The 19,429-nt window shown below is 39.7% G+C and overlaps 1 protein-coding gene across 1 annotated transcript in view; it reads left to right on the top strand.

The window, feature by feature from the left end:
* The window catches only part of LOC140230479 (adhesion G-protein coupled receptor V1-like), a 99,157-nt gene that overhangs the window by 71,104 nt on the left and 8,624 nt on the right, over positions 1-19,429 (top strand). The window contains exons 66-88 of the mRNA XM_072310632.1: positions 483-606; positions 1,041-1,180; positions 1,475-1,908; positions 3,059-3,304; positions 3,732-3,881; positions 4,227-4,453; positions 4,931-5,087; positions 5,810-5,872; positions 6,552-6,654; positions 7,253-7,363; positions 7,854-8,035; positions 8,602-8,781; positions 9,370-9,619; positions 10,546-10,704; positions 11,355-11,545; positions 12,293-12,433; positions 13,420-13,572; positions 14,190-14,482; positions 15,450-15,651; positions 16,105-16,211; positions 16,908-17,024; positions 17,696-17,803; positions 18,631-18,870. Of these exons, the coding sequence (XP_072166733.1) occupies positions 483-606; positions 1,041-1,180; positions 1,475-1,908; positions 3,059-3,304; positions 3,732-3,881; positions 4,227-4,453; positions 4,931-5,087; positions 5,810-5,872; positions 6,552-6,654; positions 7,253-7,363; positions 7,854-8,035; positions 8,602-8,781; positions 9,370-9,619; positions 10,546-10,704; positions 11,355-11,545; positions 12,293-12,433; positions 13,420-13,572; positions 14,190-14,482; positions 15,450-15,651; positions 16,105-16,211; positions 16,908-17,024; positions 17,696-17,803; positions 18,631-18,870 (4,078 nt within the window). The remainder of the gene's footprint in view (positions 1-482; positions 607-1,040; positions 1,181-1,474; positions 1,909-3,058; positions 3,305-3,731; positions 3,882-4,226; positions 4,454-4,930; positions 5,088-5,809; positions 5,873-6,551; positions 6,655-7,252; positions 7,364-7,853; positions 8,036-8,601; positions 8,782-9,369; positions 9,620-10,545; positions 10,705-11,354; positions 11,546-12,292; positions 12,434-13,419; positions 13,573-14,189; positions 14,483-15,449; positions 15,652-16,104; positions 16,212-16,907; positions 17,025-17,695; positions 17,804-18,630; positions 18,871-19,429) is intronic.

Here is a 19,429-nt window from a genome sequence, read left to right as displayed (position 1 = left end):
TGCCTTGCTATTATAAGAGAATGATGAACTCACAATCCATACAAGAGCATTGTTAAGGAGATCTTATAAGCAGCTAAGTGAGGTTTAATCGTACAAATTCAAGTCCTTAAAGTACATGCAGTAAGGTTTCCCTTTAGGATTTTACAATTGTGTCTTCCTAAAACAAATTATCTGTAAATCAATCAAGTTGATTGATATGAAACAGCCTATTTGATATCAGATATACCATTTACACTGCTCCATACTTAGTTTGATGTTCATGTGAATTAATGAGAGGATTAATTCCAAAAATGACTGCATCACAGCAAAGCTTAACACATGGAAGTGTAATAACCTTTTGTCTTTTCTTGCAGAAAAACAGAATGATTCCATTTACACCACAGTGTTGATGTGAATAGCATATATGAGAAATAGTGATATTTTTGTTGTGTATGGAGAACTCTGCAGTAACATTTTATTTTTGTGTATTTTTCGTTTCATAGATCTGACATTTTCAGAAGGTGTGGACAGCCTGGATATATCAGTGGCCATCTTACCCGATTCCATCCCTGAAGGTCCAGAAGCCTTTTGGCTCAACATCACCAATGTCCAACTGCTCACACCGAGGTATGTCCGGTGTTTAACTCCTAACTCTTGCCTCACACCTCTCTCTCTCTCTACCTACAATTCTCTCTACCAATGAAGTTTTGTGCAGAAAGAGACAAAATTCACAAAACAGGATTCTTCATTGAATCAGGAATCGCAATCGAGATATTTGTGAGACAGTGCAGTGGCAGGCACCACAATACAATGGAGCAATATTCTGTCTCTGCTCAAAATTGAAGTAATCAAGACTAATTGAATTTATTTGAATATCTCTTGATTTATGTATCTTCTTTCTTTATTCATTTGTTTGGTAATTTTTCACCTACAGTATTTACTTGTGCGAACATTTGTTTGCTTATTTTTGTCATTCATTCGTTAATTCCTTCAATTCTCTAATAAGTAATTAATTACTTTATTAATTTACATACCTGTCTGTTTATTCATTCTTATCACAGTGATACTGACTACACCTCCTATAATGGGCTTCAGCCAGATATGCCGCCCTCTGTTGGCAGCTTGTCAGTCAAGACTATCATCATCGAGGCCAATGATAATGCGGAAGGGATCATTGAGTTTGACAAGACTCTGTATGAGGGTGAGTTTAGGTATTCTTGGGGTATTCCTATTGATGTATAGGGTCTTGCAGTCGGAATCTTTTCACAGTCCACCTTATTCAAGCCATTGAACATATTTAGAAAACATCCATAGTAATTCAGAGCATTGTAGATTGATATATCTTATAAGTTTTGATGTATTTCTGCCCTTATCTATGTCCACATATAAAGTGACATAAAGGGCTAGAAAGGAATGTAATACAGTGTAATGAGATGCGCTGTGAGTATCATGTCTTCTAATAATGCACCCACTTTATATGGCACACTGTTTCCAGTGCAAGAAGATATCGGAGTGGCCAGCATCCCACTGGTACGCAGTGCGGGTAACTTCGGTCTGATCACTGTGTCCTATGAGGTGGAGAGCCTTGATGCCACGCCGGGTGGGGTCGACTTCCTCCTCTCTGACGGTCAGGTGACCTTCGCCGATGGTCAATCACAGGCCAACATTCTTGTCACCATCATCGACGACTCCGTCAAGGAGTTTTCCGAGTACTTCCGCATTAGCCTCACGTCGACCGAAGGGGGCGCCCTGCTCGGCGGCAACCGGACGGCATCGGTGGTTATTTTGAAGAGTGACGGGCCGGATGGCTTGATTGGCTTCTCCCCTTCCAACCTGGAGAGGGTCATCGCCAATCCCCCCGACCCTCGGGACTTAACTTTTACCATAGAGCTGACGGGAGGTCTTGATCAGTATCTCACAGGGGCCGAGGTAAGGAGGCAGTAATGATCCTCTGTAGATAATAGTGAGCTGTGCATGAGAGATGTACTTGTAAGTGTGTTTTGGGAGTGCTGTGGTATCATGGATAAGATTCTCAACTCTCAGATATTTCAGGCTGGATTTAAATTCTGTCAAATATTTTTCACACAATTACCCCCATGACCCTGGTGAACACGTGGGACTGATAATATGAGAATCCTCTGGGAGGATAGTGCTCTATGTCAATAATCCACCCTGCCAACCTTTCTAAACTGCAGTATCAATGTCGTCATTCTAAAGGTGCATAGTCTTGGTAGTGTAGAGGGCGCTGTTGATGATACTGCCGATCACCGTTAGCATTGATACAAAGATTACCGAAGTTTAGCTGTCATCAAGAGTAAAGTGCGTAGGTGTTGCTAAGTAACGTTGCCTTTGTTGTCTTCTCTGCGCATCGCGCAGTCTGTAGTAATGCCAGGGTGCGTGCAAATCGTCGCTGGGGTGACAAGACCTCGTATCTACAAAATGTCAAATGTTCATGGAGAGCCAAAAAACATGGTGGCCAAAGCACTGTGGCGAATGGGATAGCCTTTCCTTTGACATGTGGTGGTGGCTTCATTTTTGGAGTAAGACAGTTGGGATTTGGACAGGACATCACTTTACCCATTATTTGACCATCAATCCAAAAAAGTCATTTTCACCAAAGTTGCAGATACAAGGTCTTGTCACCCCAGCGACGATATGTGCTTGTTATTATGACATCACAAAAGAAGTTTGCTAAAGCTGTCATCCCCCTCAGCCGAATCATGAGCTGAACTGTGATCCGACCACTGACTACAATGAATCAGACTTTTTCGGACTCGGGAAAGTGGGCCAAAGCGTAAGCGCTAAAGAGGAGTCAATAGCGTAGGTCTCGATAGGAAACTTGCGCCGTGCGCCTGCGCACGCATTTGACTTAAACACCGGGACCATGCACCTTTAATGGTCTTGCTGTGTAGTCTTATGTAATTGTATTTCGAGATGGAGTATGAGACGCCTTAGATGAGATCCAGTGTAATATATTGTACATATACCATGAATATTCAATTGTAATGATGATTGAAATATGAGGTACAATGTAAAATCTCACAGCCAGTCATGAATGTTCAACCCCAAACCAACCCAGGTGCGTTGGAGGATCCTGGGCCCAAACAGTGAGACAGCCCTCCAGGAGACGGATGACATCTCAACACCGGACGGCTTCCTCCAAGGCTCGGTCACCTTTGCCCCCACCGAGAGGGGATCCAAGACCTTTGACCTCCAGGTCAAGCCCTTTGTGGGGCCAGAAGTGCAGGAGGAGTTCATCGTGGAGATCTACCGGATTGTTGGTGTGGGAGAGATAGAGGGCAGCACTCAGAGAGCCAGACTTACGGTGAGGTTTTCTTCCTCCACTTTGAGTCTCTCTTTGTTTTGTAACAAAAAGTAGGATTTCTGGTATAAAACATGTCAGTTTGTACCTCCCAAAACTTAGACCAATGCAGCATCATGAATTTTATTCTTTATTCTTTCCTTTCTTCTTGACAAAAACACATTTTAAAACTATGTTTCATATTAATAGTAGTCTTTTAAAAACAACCTTCCGTGATAGAACTAGTGAGCATGTCATCTTCTCTTTACTTTTCTTTTATACCTTTGCAACAAGCTTGAAGTAAAGTATGGTGAACAAATCTGTCAGTGGGTACCATAAGGATATTGTATCTTATGCCTCTTTTCCAACATAACATACTATGTAGTTCATTGAGTATGAGACTCACTGTTGTCTTTTTGTTATTATGTGCCTGATTCTCTCCCTGAAACAGGTCTTGAAGCATGGTGACCCCAATGGCATAGTCCAGTTCACTGCCGACTCACTGCAGCCCAGGTACTTCAGTGAGCCTTCGGACGATAGCAGCTCCCTCAGGGTCGCCTTCCCGCTGCTCAGGAGAGAGGGTCTGGTTGGAGACGTTCAGGTACGGCCAGAAAATTACAGACCAAACAATACCACAGTCAAATATTCAGGATGGCATGGTAGCAGGCTTGCTCCTGCTAAAGGCATAGACTGCCGTATTGGGTCTCATTTTACTCTTGCTAGTTTATTTACTGCAGAGAGATGATGGAGGCTGATCCAAATCGCCATGTTGGCTGACAATCTCTAAGGATTAACTCTGCTTGTTAAGTCATTGATAGCGTGTGAGTAACGTGACTAATAATGCAGATAGCACACATCAGTCAATGCCAGTCAGAAGTTTTGTCTTTTGAAGCTTTTTATGAGACCACTGTGTCACCAACCACTGTAATATTGTCGGTCCTTCCAGGTGCACTGGTCAGTGACAAATGCTGCTGGTCAGCCGGTCACTTCCGATGTGTCTCCCACCAATGGCACAGTGGACTTCCCAGAGAACATCGCCACCTCCCAGATCCTGCTCGGCATCCTGGCCGACACTCAGCCAGAGCTAGAGGAAGGATTCGTCGTCTCCTTGGTAACAGCAGAAGGAGGAGCAGAGATTGACCCAGTCTTCAACTCTTCAAGATTCTTCATCAAGTAAATTGACTTTGCTTCAAATCCTTCTTCCACTATTTACAATGTACACTGTACCTGCTCAATCAGGAACTGAATGTATAAGCTTTGCTCACACTAAAAATCCACAAATGACAAATTACAAAATATGTTTTAAATCTGAAAGTTTGCATCATAGAGTTTCGATTAAACAAAAGTCATTATGAGAAATTATATTCTTGAATAGCCTTTCTTTGTCAACTCCACATAGTAAATATCAAATATGCCTCATACTGCCTGAAACAACCACCAGTCAAACACAAGAAGGGAAAAACACTCATGTCATTTACAATCTGTGTGGGATCATTCTTGATGTCATCAAACATTCTCCTGCATTACAGAGATAATTACGTTTTACGGGGCACAAATGGGAATTCAAAGAGAAATGTAATGGCGAATGGCTCATTAAATGTTCCTGCTTGACAATCGTTGTTCGGTATCTCTTTGCTTTGTTTTTACCAGTGCCAATGATGATCCCCACGGCGTTTTCAGCGTGTCTGACGGCAAACAGACAATCATCCTGAACGGCCGCAACCAGCGCCGAGTGAGGCTGACCATTGACCGGGCAGCTGGCCTCGTTGGGGATGTCCAGGTCGGATACCAGCTCCAGTACAATGATGTGAGTCCCCACGGGTGTTGAGAGGAATAGATTAAGACATGAATGTCTAGATGATGTAAGCTCAGGTGCATGAAAGCCTAAACAGTGATAGTGCTTTGCAACTGTTTGAACATATTCTGATAACAATCATTGCAATTACCATGTAAATTGAATAAATGCAAATAAAACAAATGAATTCAAATCAAATCAAAATGCAACACCTTATAAATCATAAAGGAGAAGTCTTGGCCATTTTAAAAAGCAGCCATCCACTTCCTACATAACATCCACAGTTTCCCAAGTAACACATGAAAAAATCCTTCTACCACAATGTTTTGATATTACTGTGGATTTCCCAAGACTGTTGATGAGAATGTTCCATCATCTCATCCACTCTGTTTCAATTTGTTGTAGGGTTAGTTTGCAAAGAGGGTACACAATTTGCATACTGTACGAGCTGAAATTTTCGCGTACAGATATTTTCGCGAATTGTTACTAGGAGGACATTTTCACGTGTTGTTAATTTCGTGGTTGCGAGGTCTAACTGTACTTAACTATTCGCACGTTGTTATTTTCGCGTGTTGTTATTTTCGCGGTTCAAAGGCGATTCGCGAAAATAAAACCACCGCGAAAATTTCAGCTCGTACAGTATACAGTTTATGTGTGTATTTGTATGTATGTTTGTGTATGTGTATATATGAATGTAAATAATATGTGCACTGGTATTCACACATTCATTGCAGGGTGTAACCGGAGCGTACGTCCCAAGCAGTGGTTCCATTGTGTGCTCAGATGGACAGTCCACTGTAAGTTTTCGCTAGTTTTCACTCAAGTATGCGAGTATATAATATCAATTTTGTGCATTCTGTACAACTGTAGTTTACACATCTACATTACCTCATTAAAAGAACTCTGAAGAGCATTCATGAAATATATGAAGAGTTTGTTCGCAAAAACCGATAAGTCCATATTTGCCAAATGGAGATATTTGCGATTAAAGGTCAAGAAAAATAAAGAGAATAATAACAAAATTTTTGCTTCTTTAGACCATAACTTAAAAAATGTACCTTTATATGTAGTGACCAATATATCATTTAAAAGGTATTATTTTGTACTTTATGACAGAGACTACTTCAAAATTTAAAAAAATGGACTTATCGGTTTTTGCGAACAAACTCTTCATATGTAGTGTTAATTGTTATATTTCTGCAGTGATTTTTTTTTTTACAGCTTTTCTCTAGCATTTCTCCAATACCAATATGTAAGAACATACAACAGAATACCTCCTGTTTTCAGTTGTCTGTGCTTTGCATTTTCTATGAATTTAATTTAATTTTTGACTAGCTGTGAACTTTCCAGACACAAAAAAAGTACTTTGAGTTGAGTGAATGCTATAAAGTTGATATATTGTCAGAATTGTCTACCATATGTTATATCCACTTTAAGAGTCACATATTCCAATGCCTTGGTAAATTCCCTCTGCAGTGTATTCAAGATGTTTCCCTGCTCAACAACGATGTGTTTCTTGCTGAGGACACATCATTTACTGTCAACCTCACTTCAGTAACATATCTGGGCAGTGATCCTGGTAAGATTAAGTCATCTCATCCAAATACTGTCAATGTGTGATAGTCATTGTGATATCTGTTATCATACTGAATGGCTTCATGACCGAGTCCCATTTCTAGCAGTGTTCTAACAACCTTTACTTCTTTAATTTAAAATAATGTTACTTGTAGTAGTATTCTATATGCATTGTATGTGTTCAAAGTACTCTTCAAAAACACTAACATGTATGTTAGGGCTTGAGCCTGTACTTTACTTTATTTTAAAGATAATGTTACTGATAGTAGTATGGATTCTTTTATACAATGTATATGTGTTCAAAATACTGTTCAAAAACACTAACATGTATGTTTACTAGGGCTTGATAAGGTTGCCCTCACAAGTAAAGGGATAAAATACCCTCAACCTGCATATTTTTTTCTTTTTGATATCAAAGGTTCAAAGAGCAAAGCATCCCAAGATGTCTTCTTACCTCATCAGCAAGTTTTACAGATTTTCATGGAAATCTTACTTTAACTTATGTGCAGATACATGTTTTCCATCTGGCAGGTTCGTGATAATGTATGCGAATGATGTCTTTATGTGACCCATCTCTTGTGTGTCTTTTTTTACTGCTACAGTCATCCAGCCATCCATAGATGGGACTAAAGACAGCGCCACCTTTTCTGTCCCACAAGAAGTTGCCAACTCACAAGTCGGCCTCAGCCAAACGGGAACATATGTTGATGATGGTAAGTGACAAAATAGATGTGGATGATTATTGATGTATTTTCATATGAAAGGGTATGAAATGTTGGTAATAATTTCTTTACGCATCTAATTTCTGTAAATTATGACTCTCATTATGAGTCTCATGTTCTTCCTCGTGCGTGACCATGAGTTTGTGGACGTCAAAAAAAACCACAAGCATGTATAGAAGAAAGTATGTAAAACGAGCAGTTGTCAGTGGTGGTGGTGGTAATGGTTGTAGTAATGTTGATGATGACCATGATGATGCTGGTGCCTATGACAATGATGATAATGATAATGCAAATAAAAAGATCATGTTAATAATGATGGTATTGCAATATTAATGATTATAAACAAAAACAATTTCTCTCCGACATCATCCAAATGCTTCGTACATTTATGTATTGTTTCAGCAGTTTTTATGCCATAGTGTCATTTTTATTTCTGATGATCATATCTTTTCGTGATTTTTTTTTTTTTTTTTTTAAACAGCAACATATGAAGTAGCAGTGGTTGTAGAAAGAATCGGTTCTTATGGTGATGTGGACGTTACCTGGCAGAGTGGCCATGAGACAGGTACCATCCCATCAGGCTTTGTGGAGGGAACGGTCACTCCTAGTACTGGTCAAGTCAGGCTTCTCCAAGGGGAGTCCACAGCAACATTTACTGCAACAGTGAGTGACATGAAATCCTTTTCCATACAAGATATATATGTATGCCTAATTTGGAGTGTCTTTTTTGTCTTTTTACCTGTGTAAAGGGGTTTTACATATCAGTGTAGATAAGTGGATATCTAAACTTTGTAGAACTTTGATTTGATTATTATTGATTGACAATTTGTTCTTTATAGGACTAAACTCTTACACAACTTAACACTTGCCGTTTCTTCCTGCATTGACATGAATACACATACATGTACACTACATTTCACTATGTATTGATTGTTGCAACTTTAGAATAAGTTTGTGATATGTCATGCTACTACTGTAAAAGTGGAAATTTTCTTGTATTTTGCGCAATCAGAACTAGCATGAAAATAAAGCATGCAAATGTTTTTGCATACAAATGTACCATATGTTTCTGTAATTCTGTGGAATTTAAAACATGTGAAATTCATGTAACCTGCCCGAGCGCAAAATTTGCACAAAAATAGCTACTTTTACAGTTTATGTCATCTCAGTTATTTTGGGAAACATACTATAATATTTGTTCTTGTTCTTTGTCTGCTCCATCCTTCCAGCTGACCCCTACCGGACTGCCCACTGAGCTGTTTGCTGTACGCATCAGCGACGTCACTTCCGGGGTGGCCGGTGGAGCGCTGGCCAGGAGTGGATACACCACTGTGGAGATTGACCCCCACGGGATCATTGGGTTCAGTCCCTCATCCCGACAAGTCTCTGTCATGGAATCTGACCAGCAGGTAATGCTGCCTTTATCTTCATCTTCATCCTTTTATGACCTTCCTCTTTTTCTTCTTCTTTATCATTTTTCTTTTATCATTGCATTTTGCTCTCTTTTCCTCTGTTTCTTTCCTCTTCTGCTCTGTCTCTCTCTCATTTCTTAGTATCTTATTTAAACATTTTCTTCTTTTTTTTCAAAAAGCTCTTCCAGAATCACGTATGACTTGCAGTGATCACTGACATTATCATACTGGTTTCTTGTATATTATATCAATCATACCATTGTGTAATCAACAAATGCATGAAATAAATGATTTTTGTTCCTTTAGAAAGAATGAGATAAATTATGCCAACAATTCAGAAGATATAAAGGTGCAATGAAATGTTAGTATTATTGAAAGTACATGTATACAAGAAGAAATGCATTGTTCAATGCTTTGGTCTGTGTTTTATTACAAATGTGCAGCAGTACTCTTAGGCATTGCCATTGTAATGAGAGTGCAGGTTAAAGGGTCATTTGAAAACTATATCTTGTTCACTCAATTGTTATGTTGCTTTGCTTGACTGTGGAATGCAGAAGTAAAAGAGCGGTGGTGTTTGTGTTACAGGTGTCTCTGGTTATTGAGCGTGTGATTGGCTCCCTTGGCAATATCCGGGTTACCTACAACACAGTGGCTTACACCGCCACACCAGGCAATGATTACACAGCAGTCACTGACGGTGCTGTGGTGCTCACCAGCACCGAGCAGAGCGAGACCATCGTCGTGCCATTGCTGGAAGACCCGGAACCGGAGCTCGACAAGATCTTCTTTGTGAACATCACTGGGGTGCAGCTCTTGCCGTTAGGCAGCGAACAAGGTAGGCTATGGCAAAATATGGTTATGTATGCCACAACGGATGCTTCCAGTGATTGTGCAGCATGCTGCTCATAGCTGAAAGGATTTAGATTCTTATCTTGAGGAATATAGATAGCAACTGGGAGTACCATATTCCTCAGTGTTATACTTTTTACTCTTCTTGAACACAAGAGCTAGTTGTGTATTGATCTAAGTAGTGTCAAGTTTATCTTGTTTTCTCCTCAGAGTATTTTATGGTCAACAAATGAAAACACCATTCTTCAATTTTTAGCAGTATGCAATTGGAAAATCTTTCATGGCTTATGGGAAGTCAGTTATGTCACAGTGTATTTACGTACTGTATATGCCATATGTTTCGTGAGTCTAATTTTTGGCAAATCGGGACATCTAGACCATATCACGAGTGGATCAATTCGCGATAATGGAGTACAAGTGATGAATGTAGAAATGCATTGTTGCATGTCACATTGGTGTCGGGATCAGAGTTAATATCTTCACTTGTGGACATGTTTTAAATAGTACCTGCTCGCAAGGTTCACAAAAGATATGCAAAATATATGGAATATACAGCAGGCTAGCTGTAATACTTTTTTTGGCATACAGCTATAGCTGAAAGTATCAGCATTGTATAATAATATTAGTAGTAGTAAAAAGAGGTGATGATATGCAGAGTGCTTTGCAGGGAAAGACCTTTTGATGTATGCACACATGATAAATTGTGTGTACTCAAGTATCACTTTTCCATATGAATATGAAGTTTATAATATTCGTTAGGATTACATTTCGTAATTTTGCTGTATCACTGCAACAATTACACTGCTTAATGTGGACAAGATTGCTTTCTTTTTTTCCAAGGAACTTTGTGAAGTATGGTAAGAGTTGGGGTAAAATAAAGGTTACACTTTGAGCACGCATTCTCTTCTGCAGGCACCAGCCCACGACTGAGCATGCTGTACTCCACTGCAGAGATCACCATAGAGGGCAGCAATGACCCTTACGGGGTACTTAGCATCAGCCCCGCCACAGTGGATGCAACTGAGGGAGACGGGTCCAGCAAGACGCTCACTTTCACTGTGGAGAGAACAGGTTTGTAGCACATAGGATAGATCAGGTTTCATAAGTATCTTCAGACTTTAACTGTTGACTGTTCTGCACCTTCCACCCTGCAACAAGCTCACTGTTTATCAGAGTGTTGAATAGTTCCCTTCAAGCTATGTTTTATATCTTGAATATCAAATATTTGTCACAGTGTTGAATAGTTTCCTGCAAGCTATGTTTTATATCTTGAATATATCGGGGCCATCTTCCTCGTCAAGCTTAGCTTATGATGATGGTCCCCTGCATTTCATTTTTATCATTTCCTATTGCTTCCTTTCATATATGATATTCGTTCTTGAAAAAAAAAAAAATGTATGTAAGATCCAAACGTTACGAATATTAGCTGTGTAAATGACTATGTAAGTATTTTGTTGATTTGTGGATTTGTATTGATTTTGAAATGCAGAAATAAAAACTGAACTGAACTGAACTGAACTGAACTGAACTGAACAAATCACATTCAGGATGGTGTGTGCTTATTTTGAAAATTATTTAGTAGTGAAAAAATCTTTCACTTTTAGAGTAATGCCAAAAGTATTGATGGAAAGACGATTTAATGGATCGTCTTTGAGCAACACTTGAAAAAAAGTTCTTCTTCTCATTAACCTACCATCTTTTCTCCAAATCCCTTGGACTAGGTGGCTCTTATGGTACGATCCGCGTCAAGGCGCGAACTGTCGGCGGTGGCGAGTCGTGGCAGGCATCCTTGGTAGGCATGCCATCCAACGTTTCCAATACCATCGGTGAAGCACTGGCTAACTCCATGGATCAAAATTCAGCTGAAGTGGACAGTGACTACCAGCTCCTTGAGGAAGACCTAATATTCAACGTAAGAGTCATGTCATGAAGTGCCGAAAATACAATCTTGCAGACACATTAGTTATTATCTAGAGCATATTCCTCTAGCTCTAAGATGTATATTATTTGTTTGAGGAAGGGAGACACCTGAAATTCTTTCTCTAATGCCATAATTTCTGTTGCTTTAAAAGTAAAAAATAAAATCCCCAAAGCAAATCAAAAAGTGAATGTAGGAAAACTGTAATGAAAACATTAGGAGATAATTGCAGTGGTGTACAGGAGTAATCCTGTTTTTTCCATTTTGTGTGCAAAATTGTGGATTTGTACACTACTGTAAAAGTGGATATTTTCATGCGACTAATTTTTCGCGCTCGGCCGAGTGAGAAGAGTTTTGCGTGTTTTTAATTCCGCCGAATCAAGCCATCAGCTACTGGAACACATGGCAAACAAAAATATTTGTGTGCTTCTATTTTCGTGCTAGTTTCTGGTCGCGCGAAATGCGAAAAAAATTCAACACTGCGAAAATTTCCACTTTTACAGTATGCAATTCAACATCACATGACCAAGAGTGTTCTCATTGTCCTAAAATACCAGTGCACCATTTTCACTGATGTGCTGGCATTCTTTACTTTTGTTTTAGTTTCCCAATTCTTCTAGCTCTAAGATATTTATTTTCTTTAATATTGCTAATTTGCCTCATGGTTTTCTTCTTTTTCCCTGTATTGCCATGTGACAATGTTTTTTGTTGCTTTTGATTGTTTTTATTTTTTAATGGCAGGAGGGCGAGACCAGTGCCAATGTGTACCTGACAGTGAACAGTGACGACCTCCCTGAACCCAACGAACTCTTCTTCATCTACCTGACTGATCCCCAGGGTGGGGCACGCATAGCCCAGGGAGAGAGTGATGAGGGACTCAAGGTAGAAGCTAAGCTTTTCATGACACTTTGTCAGTCAACTTTGTAATTTTGTTGTTGTTCTTCATCTTTCCTTGTCGCTCGAGTGCATATATCAACAAAAACTGATAGTTAATCAAACATTTTGCAGCTGTGACAGTGTGGAAGATCAAATTTCATCTTAAGTGTGATTTCCATTGATTCATGTATGTGTTTGTTATCGATGTTTGGTTTTACAGTTCCAGTAAACATGTGAAGAGGTGCTTTTGCTGCATATATTTTGATTTAAGTAGAAGGAAGAGCTGTATATGTTCTGTCTGGTATTCTGTGTATTAAAGGAGATAAGGACTTGATGTTGGGGTATTTCATGCAAATTTTAAAATAGCTGAGATGAAAAAAGAAAAATATTGGCAACAGACTACAGATGTTTTCTATTTGTGTACACATATATCCAAAGATTGTTCCGGTAATTGACATGTTGAATCCCTTGGATTAATTGAGCAAATGCAATTCACAATTTTTATTTTATTATAAGTAGGCATCACATGTGTCAATTTTCTGAGTATAATAAGTGTCCACTGGGTAAAAGGCTGTCTGCCCTGGGATTTATGACGCACTGACCAATAACTCTTCAACATGTATACCTCTTCATTGTTTTCAATTCAATTCAATTCAATTTTTTAATTTCATTTTTTGACAAGAACATATAAACATCACTTCTTCTTTTTTTGGTAACTGAAAATAAGGTGCGTAAAACTACGTAAGATGAATGGAATGTACAATGATTGTAGCACCTTACGATAATTATACATTATCATAAAACTCAAGTGATTAGAAGTAAGTAAACAATATGGATTATTCTGAAAATGGAGGGACCCACTGAAAAGACAAAGCTTGTAGGATGTGGGGCCCCTCATGAGAGTTTGTGCTTTGCTTCACTTTATGTCGTTTGTGTATTGGACTCATCTGTTTGTTGACAATTATTTTGTTTCTGAATCTGTGCTTTCACAGGGTTTTACAGAGATCACAATCCTGGGCAATGATAACTACAATGGAATCATCGCGTTTGACACTGCCTCTCTGTATGTGACTGTCTATGAAGACGTCAACCCAACCGTGACTCTCACCTTAGACAGAGGGGATGCCTTCTTTGAGAATGTCACAGTAAGCTTGCCTTGATTCGTTGTGGATGAGCAGATTTTGCCACAGCACACTTTCCCATAGACACCAGCCTAAGTATACTCGCGACTAGTCTTCGACAGGCTAATTGACACATCTGTTCATGTGTCCTTTTTTTTTTTTTTTTTAAGATACACATTTAGATTTGAGCTGGTAGAAATGGGTGTATCAAAGGTGTGTGATGCCAGTGCTTTGCGGCATGTGAAAGTTAATAGAGGTCACAAATAATTGAATTGGTTTAAAGTGATGTGTTTCTTGAATTTTTCAATACACATTGTCACATGTAGCAACATGGTTTTAGTATAAGAAGAAGCATACTTAGACAACCCCCCCCCCCCAAAAAAAAGAAGAGATGTTTGCGTTGTACTGTAGTCTAGCAACTTTAAGGAATAGTAATGGGTCATATCTACATGTGACCTAAAGAATATGGTCCAGTAAAGGTTTTGCACTTTATGTGGGATAACGGGAGAGAGGGAAGAAGGGGGACAAAGGAAAGGAGAGAGGGAGAGGGATAGAAAAAAAAAGAACCTTTGTATGCGAATGATTTTGATTGTGAGAGTTTATTGTTAAGGTTCTGTCTTTTGTCTTCTTCTTCCACACAGGTCCACTGGAGGGCCACCTACAGCAGCTCTGGTGACATCTCAAATGATGTTGACCTCTTTGACCAGCTGGTAGAGGTCATGGGTCAGGTCACCTGTCCCGGGGAGCAGCGCTACTGCTCTCTGCCCATCGTCCTCCAAGACGACGAGGAGCCGGAGTTTGCCCAGTCCTTCCTGGTGGAGCTGACGGCCGTGGGCCAGGGAGCCAGTCTGGACACAGCCCGGCAATTGGCCAACGTCACCATGGCAGACAGCGACTATCCAAATGGGCTCCTGCAGTTTTCTCTGGAGTCGAGGTAAAGGGCATCCTTGGTGTAACACTCTGGTTTCACATGTTGGGATGATGATGGTGATGATGGTGGTGATGATGGTGGTGATGATGGTGGTGATGATGGTGGTGATGATGGTGGTGATGGTGATGATGATGGTGATGATGATGGTGATGATGATGGTGATGGTGATGATGGTGGTGATGATGGTGATGATGGTGATGGTGATGATGATGGTGATGGTGATGATGGTGATGGTGATGGTGATGATGATGATGATGATGATGGTGATGGTGATGATGATGATGGCGATGGTGATGGTGATGATGATGATGATGATGATGGTGATGGTGATGATGATGGTGATGATGATGATGATGATGATTTTGGTGGTGATGACGGTGGTGATAACGATGACGACCATATAATGTTATCTTCTGAGGATAGCCTCCCTAGAGTTAACATTGCCCTTCTAGAGCTTCCTACCATAATTATTATCACCCCAGGATTGCCAAGTTTCCATTTTTATTCCTGGGTAGAAAGAGAGAGGTTTACCACAGGCAGGATTCAAACACAGAGTCTTTGTGTTAGACATACATGTACTTAGCTCACATGTGTAGTACTATGAGTTATCAGCATACATGTACCTCTTTCATTTCCAACAGTTAGATGCAAATATATTGATGAAAAGGAGATTTTTATTCCAGCTTTCTGATATTTATGAGTTATCACCATACATGTACTTCTTTTATTGGCAACAATTAGATGCAAATATATTGATGAAAATGGGGATATTTTTATTCCAGTTTTCTGATATTTGCCAAGAAAATATATAGATTTACAATGTGATTACAATGAACCTGTTGCTGTGTTATTACATCACGTGAATTGAGAACTACGCTATACTACCTCTGTATTTAAATATTGCATCCACTCCACATATTTCAATTCAAAGAAGTGCGATTCTGAGATAATTATGATTGTCCCAACCCAGATTCCAAGCTGTTGAGACCGGCACCACAGAAGTGACAGTGACTGTAGAGAGGGTGGGAGGTACCTCCAGAGAGGTGAGGGTCGGCTGGACCACCAGCCAGCTGCAGGCTCCATCCAGGGTGGCCGGGGTCACATTCTACCCGGCCATAGGAGGAGCGGAGTTCTCCACAGAGACGGCCACATTAGTCTTCGCTCCAGGCCAGGTGTGTTCATCAACTTAATTCAAAGGTTTTTTGAATAATTTTATGATGTCATTTTCCTGCCCGCAGTCATGGCAGAGTTTTTGTATATCTCTCTATGCCGTTGAGCATTCAGTAACTTGCCAGGATGTATAGTCTTCGTCATGGCCATGACCGTTTTAATTATTATGGAGTATATTGATTATTGTGCATATTTGATTGACTCAAGATGCTATCATTTTGGTCATAAGTGCCCTTAAATATTAAGCAATGTATCCTGATGATATGCTTTTGCATGTGATATGGCTACAGCTAATGAAGATATTCAATAATCTTAGAGCTCTATTTCTCAAGTCAAGGTTTTAATGGTTTTGAAAGCACTGACAGTCATTACTGTAGTTCCACTCTGCCGTATATGCATGTGTGAAGGAGTTGAAGGAGTCAAAAAACTGGAGCTTGTATTTCTTATTTCCACAGCGACGCCTACCCATCACAATATCCTTGACGCCGGACAATCCACCCTCGTCCGCCAACTATCCCAAGCAGTTCCAGGTCACTATTGTGTCAGCAAATAGTGGAGCTACGTAAGTCAGACCTTCCAACTACTGATGTAGCTGCATTTTTTTTTTCATGGCTGTGTTGAGTGATGTGGATAATGCACAGAGTTTAAGTTAATCAGTCATATCAGCAGTTTCTCTTTGCTGATGCTAGAAGAAAATGGAAAGAGAAGGAGAAATGAGTCTGTGAAATAAATTTAGTGAGACACTGAAATTGCACTGTGTGCTCGAATGCACTCTGCTGATTTCAGATTCTCTTTTTTAAACCCCTACACTGGAGTGGAATATGTTTGTGTCAGCTTGCCCTGTACAGGTACTTAAAGGGACATATCGTCGTTGGGGCGACAAGACCTCGTATCTACAAAATGTCAAATGTTCAGGAGAGCCAAAAATCATGGCGGCCAAAGCACTATAGCGAATGGGATAGCCTTTCCTTTGACATGCCATGGTGGCTTCATTTTTGGAGTAAGACAGTTGGGATTTGGACAGGACCTCACTTGACCCATTATTTGACTATTAATCCAAAAGAGTCATTTTCACCAAAATTGCAAATACAAGGTCTTGTCACCCCAGCAACGATATGTCTCTATGAAGACTTGTATTCAAGCAGAAAATGAAAAAAAAAAAAATATATATATATATATGTTGCATCATAATGTTGGCATATTTGCCTGGGTCAGTTCAAGTCGGTCCATTGTCAAATATCTCTTTCTCACTGGACAGTGTGGACAGCTCCTATGGTCAGGCCAGTGTTGTCATCGTTGAGAGCACAACGGACAGTGACGCATGGGACACGTGGTATGACTCCCTGGCTGACACCACCAACTCAGGAATCTACAAGTGAGTTCTCCTTTGTTATGTTTTGGGGGATTTTTTTTTTCTCGTATTTCTGGATTTTATTGATCAGAGGACCAAAGGCATACTCATCTTCGCAATTCTCAGTGTACACACATTACAGAATGAAAATTTCTTGATATCAGTGGAAATTAAGATGTCTGATCCAGTTTCTGCAGAATAATACACTACACTGTGTGTAAACGTTGATGCAATTTAAAATCATACTCTAAGAACCAAGGGGAAGAAAGAATGTCATTGATGAATGTACAAAAGACACACACACACACACACACACACAAAATGTTGCAAATTCGAAGTAATACTGCATTCAAGCTAGTTATATGTGCAATACATTATGTGATGTACTGCATTCTTTGCGCCTGTTATGTTATGTTATGTATTTTCATTTTATGAGTACAACCATAAAGTACATGCGTACGTGCTGGGTTAGATGTTACTGTTTAAGCATACAGATACCAATATTTTTGCACTGTTGTTTTGTGAAATTAAATATTTGTGTTTTTTCTAGAAATGAAGTACATGTTTAGTGTCTTTGTAGCATTTTGCCCTTGTCATTGCTGTTCTCACTTTGAGAAATGCAGTGACAATTACTTATGCCACAAAGAAACAATCACCCTGAAAGGAGCTGTATTCCTTTCCCTAATCCCCTACAGCGTCCTCCAGAGTCTGTCGGAGCGTGTAAGGCAGGAGCAGAGCAAGGACCAGTTGTCTGTGCTGACAGACACCCTCAACAACCTTGTGGCTGAGGGCTACCAGCGACGGTGAGCATCCCGTAACCCCATTGAAGACAGGTCCCGTGTATACTCGGGCAGCAGGGTGTCTGTGGGAAATGCATGTTGTAGCACAATCAGCCTTTCCTCAATGGGTTAAAGCACATTCAGACGTCAACATTCTCTCCTACAATCAAAATCTGACAAGCAGTTATTGTTGTCTTGCGAATTGTGCCTTGTAACAGAGCTGTGTTTGTTGGGGTGAAATTCAGTTTTAATGCAAAATGATAAGTTAAATGGTGGGATAATCATCAGCCTGTTCATGTTGAGTGAAGAAATGCAACTTTGGTAAACTGCTGTACAGCATGTCTTGGTCATATCAGTCTACCAAGTATGCATTTCCCCTGTTGGTTTTATCATCATTGAATATTTGTTAAATCATTGAATAGTTTCTCTTTTTTTTTTTGGGCACAGTGAAAGAGCACTAGACTTACCTCTTTCAGAAAGCAGGGGGAATATTACCAGTAGCATATGTCTATAGCAAGTCAAGGGAATGTGTACTCTAAAAAAAAAATAATGACAGTTTATGGAATTCTCTCAAACTTTTTATTTTCTTTATATCATTTCCATACATGACATCACAACGTGTTGTATTCTTCTCATCCAGCAATGACTGTACCATAACTTTAAACAATTCATAAATTTTAAATGGACTGTCTGAGTTTCATCAAACTTTCACTGATGTGTTCTACTGATATTTCTACATTCATTCAATCCACCTAAATGTATGTATTTGGTCTACATTTTTTTTTAAAGTTTATAATAACAAATACCACTCATTTATTTCTGTTTATTCATTTATTTTTTGTTTTATTCAGTCTACCCAATGACATCCAGTCCCAGATGATGGATTTATACTGCCAGCTGATGTCACCGACTCGCACCGACAGCCGCGGGGCCTACAGCCTGGCAGAGTCCTTCACTGCTTTCTCCTACACCCTGGTGACGGGGTCTGAATGCGAGACTACGGAGCCCAGGGTCATGGAGTGCGACCTAGCCAAGATGGAGGTGGCAAGATGGCTGCCGCCCATTGTCAATGGACACCGCTTTGACGGAAAGTAAGTTTACTACAGAGCATGCAGATTCTTGGTTTGTGGGGATGAAGGCAAGCAATTCTTGTTCGGTAGTAATTGAATTCATGTCATCAATTGGCATTTGATTTGTATTCATCAGTAAAAGAGAGAATTGAAAATATTGTAATCATGTGATTCTGTTTGCGCTATTCATATCACTAAAGAGACAAATGCAAAACTGGGGCTGATTCATGTCTTGTAGAACGCCACCATAAAATCTGAACTTTGCTGTTAAGCTGGAATTGAAATGAGAATATAGAGTGACACAATGAAAGGGAATATGTTTTTTTGGTTGTTTAGCCTCTTCCCTTCAGCAGATACATTTGTACCATTCAAGTAAGGAATGGTATCATCAAATTCGTATCACAATTTTGAAGATTCATAAACCCTGTATGTTGGCACATGCACGTATCAAACAGGGTGATATGAGAAAGAAACAAAAACGCTACACAGGTGTACGTTTATTCACAACCTAGCCTAGTATAATGCATTTTTTTCTTTCCTAGTGTATTTCAAATTCCATGATATTTAGAATAAAAGCATG

Source organism: Diadema setosum, chromosome 7 (genome assembly GCF_964275005.1).
Source record: "Diadema setosum chromosome 7, eeDiaSeto1, whole genome shotgun sequence".
Classification (NCBI taxonomy): domain Eukaryota; kingdom Metazoa; phylum Echinodermata; class Echinoidea; order Diadematoida; family Diadematidae; genus Diadema; species Diadema setosum.
The sequence above is the reverse complement of the archived record's forward strand: the minus strand, read 5'-3'. Positions and strand labels throughout refer to the sequence as shown.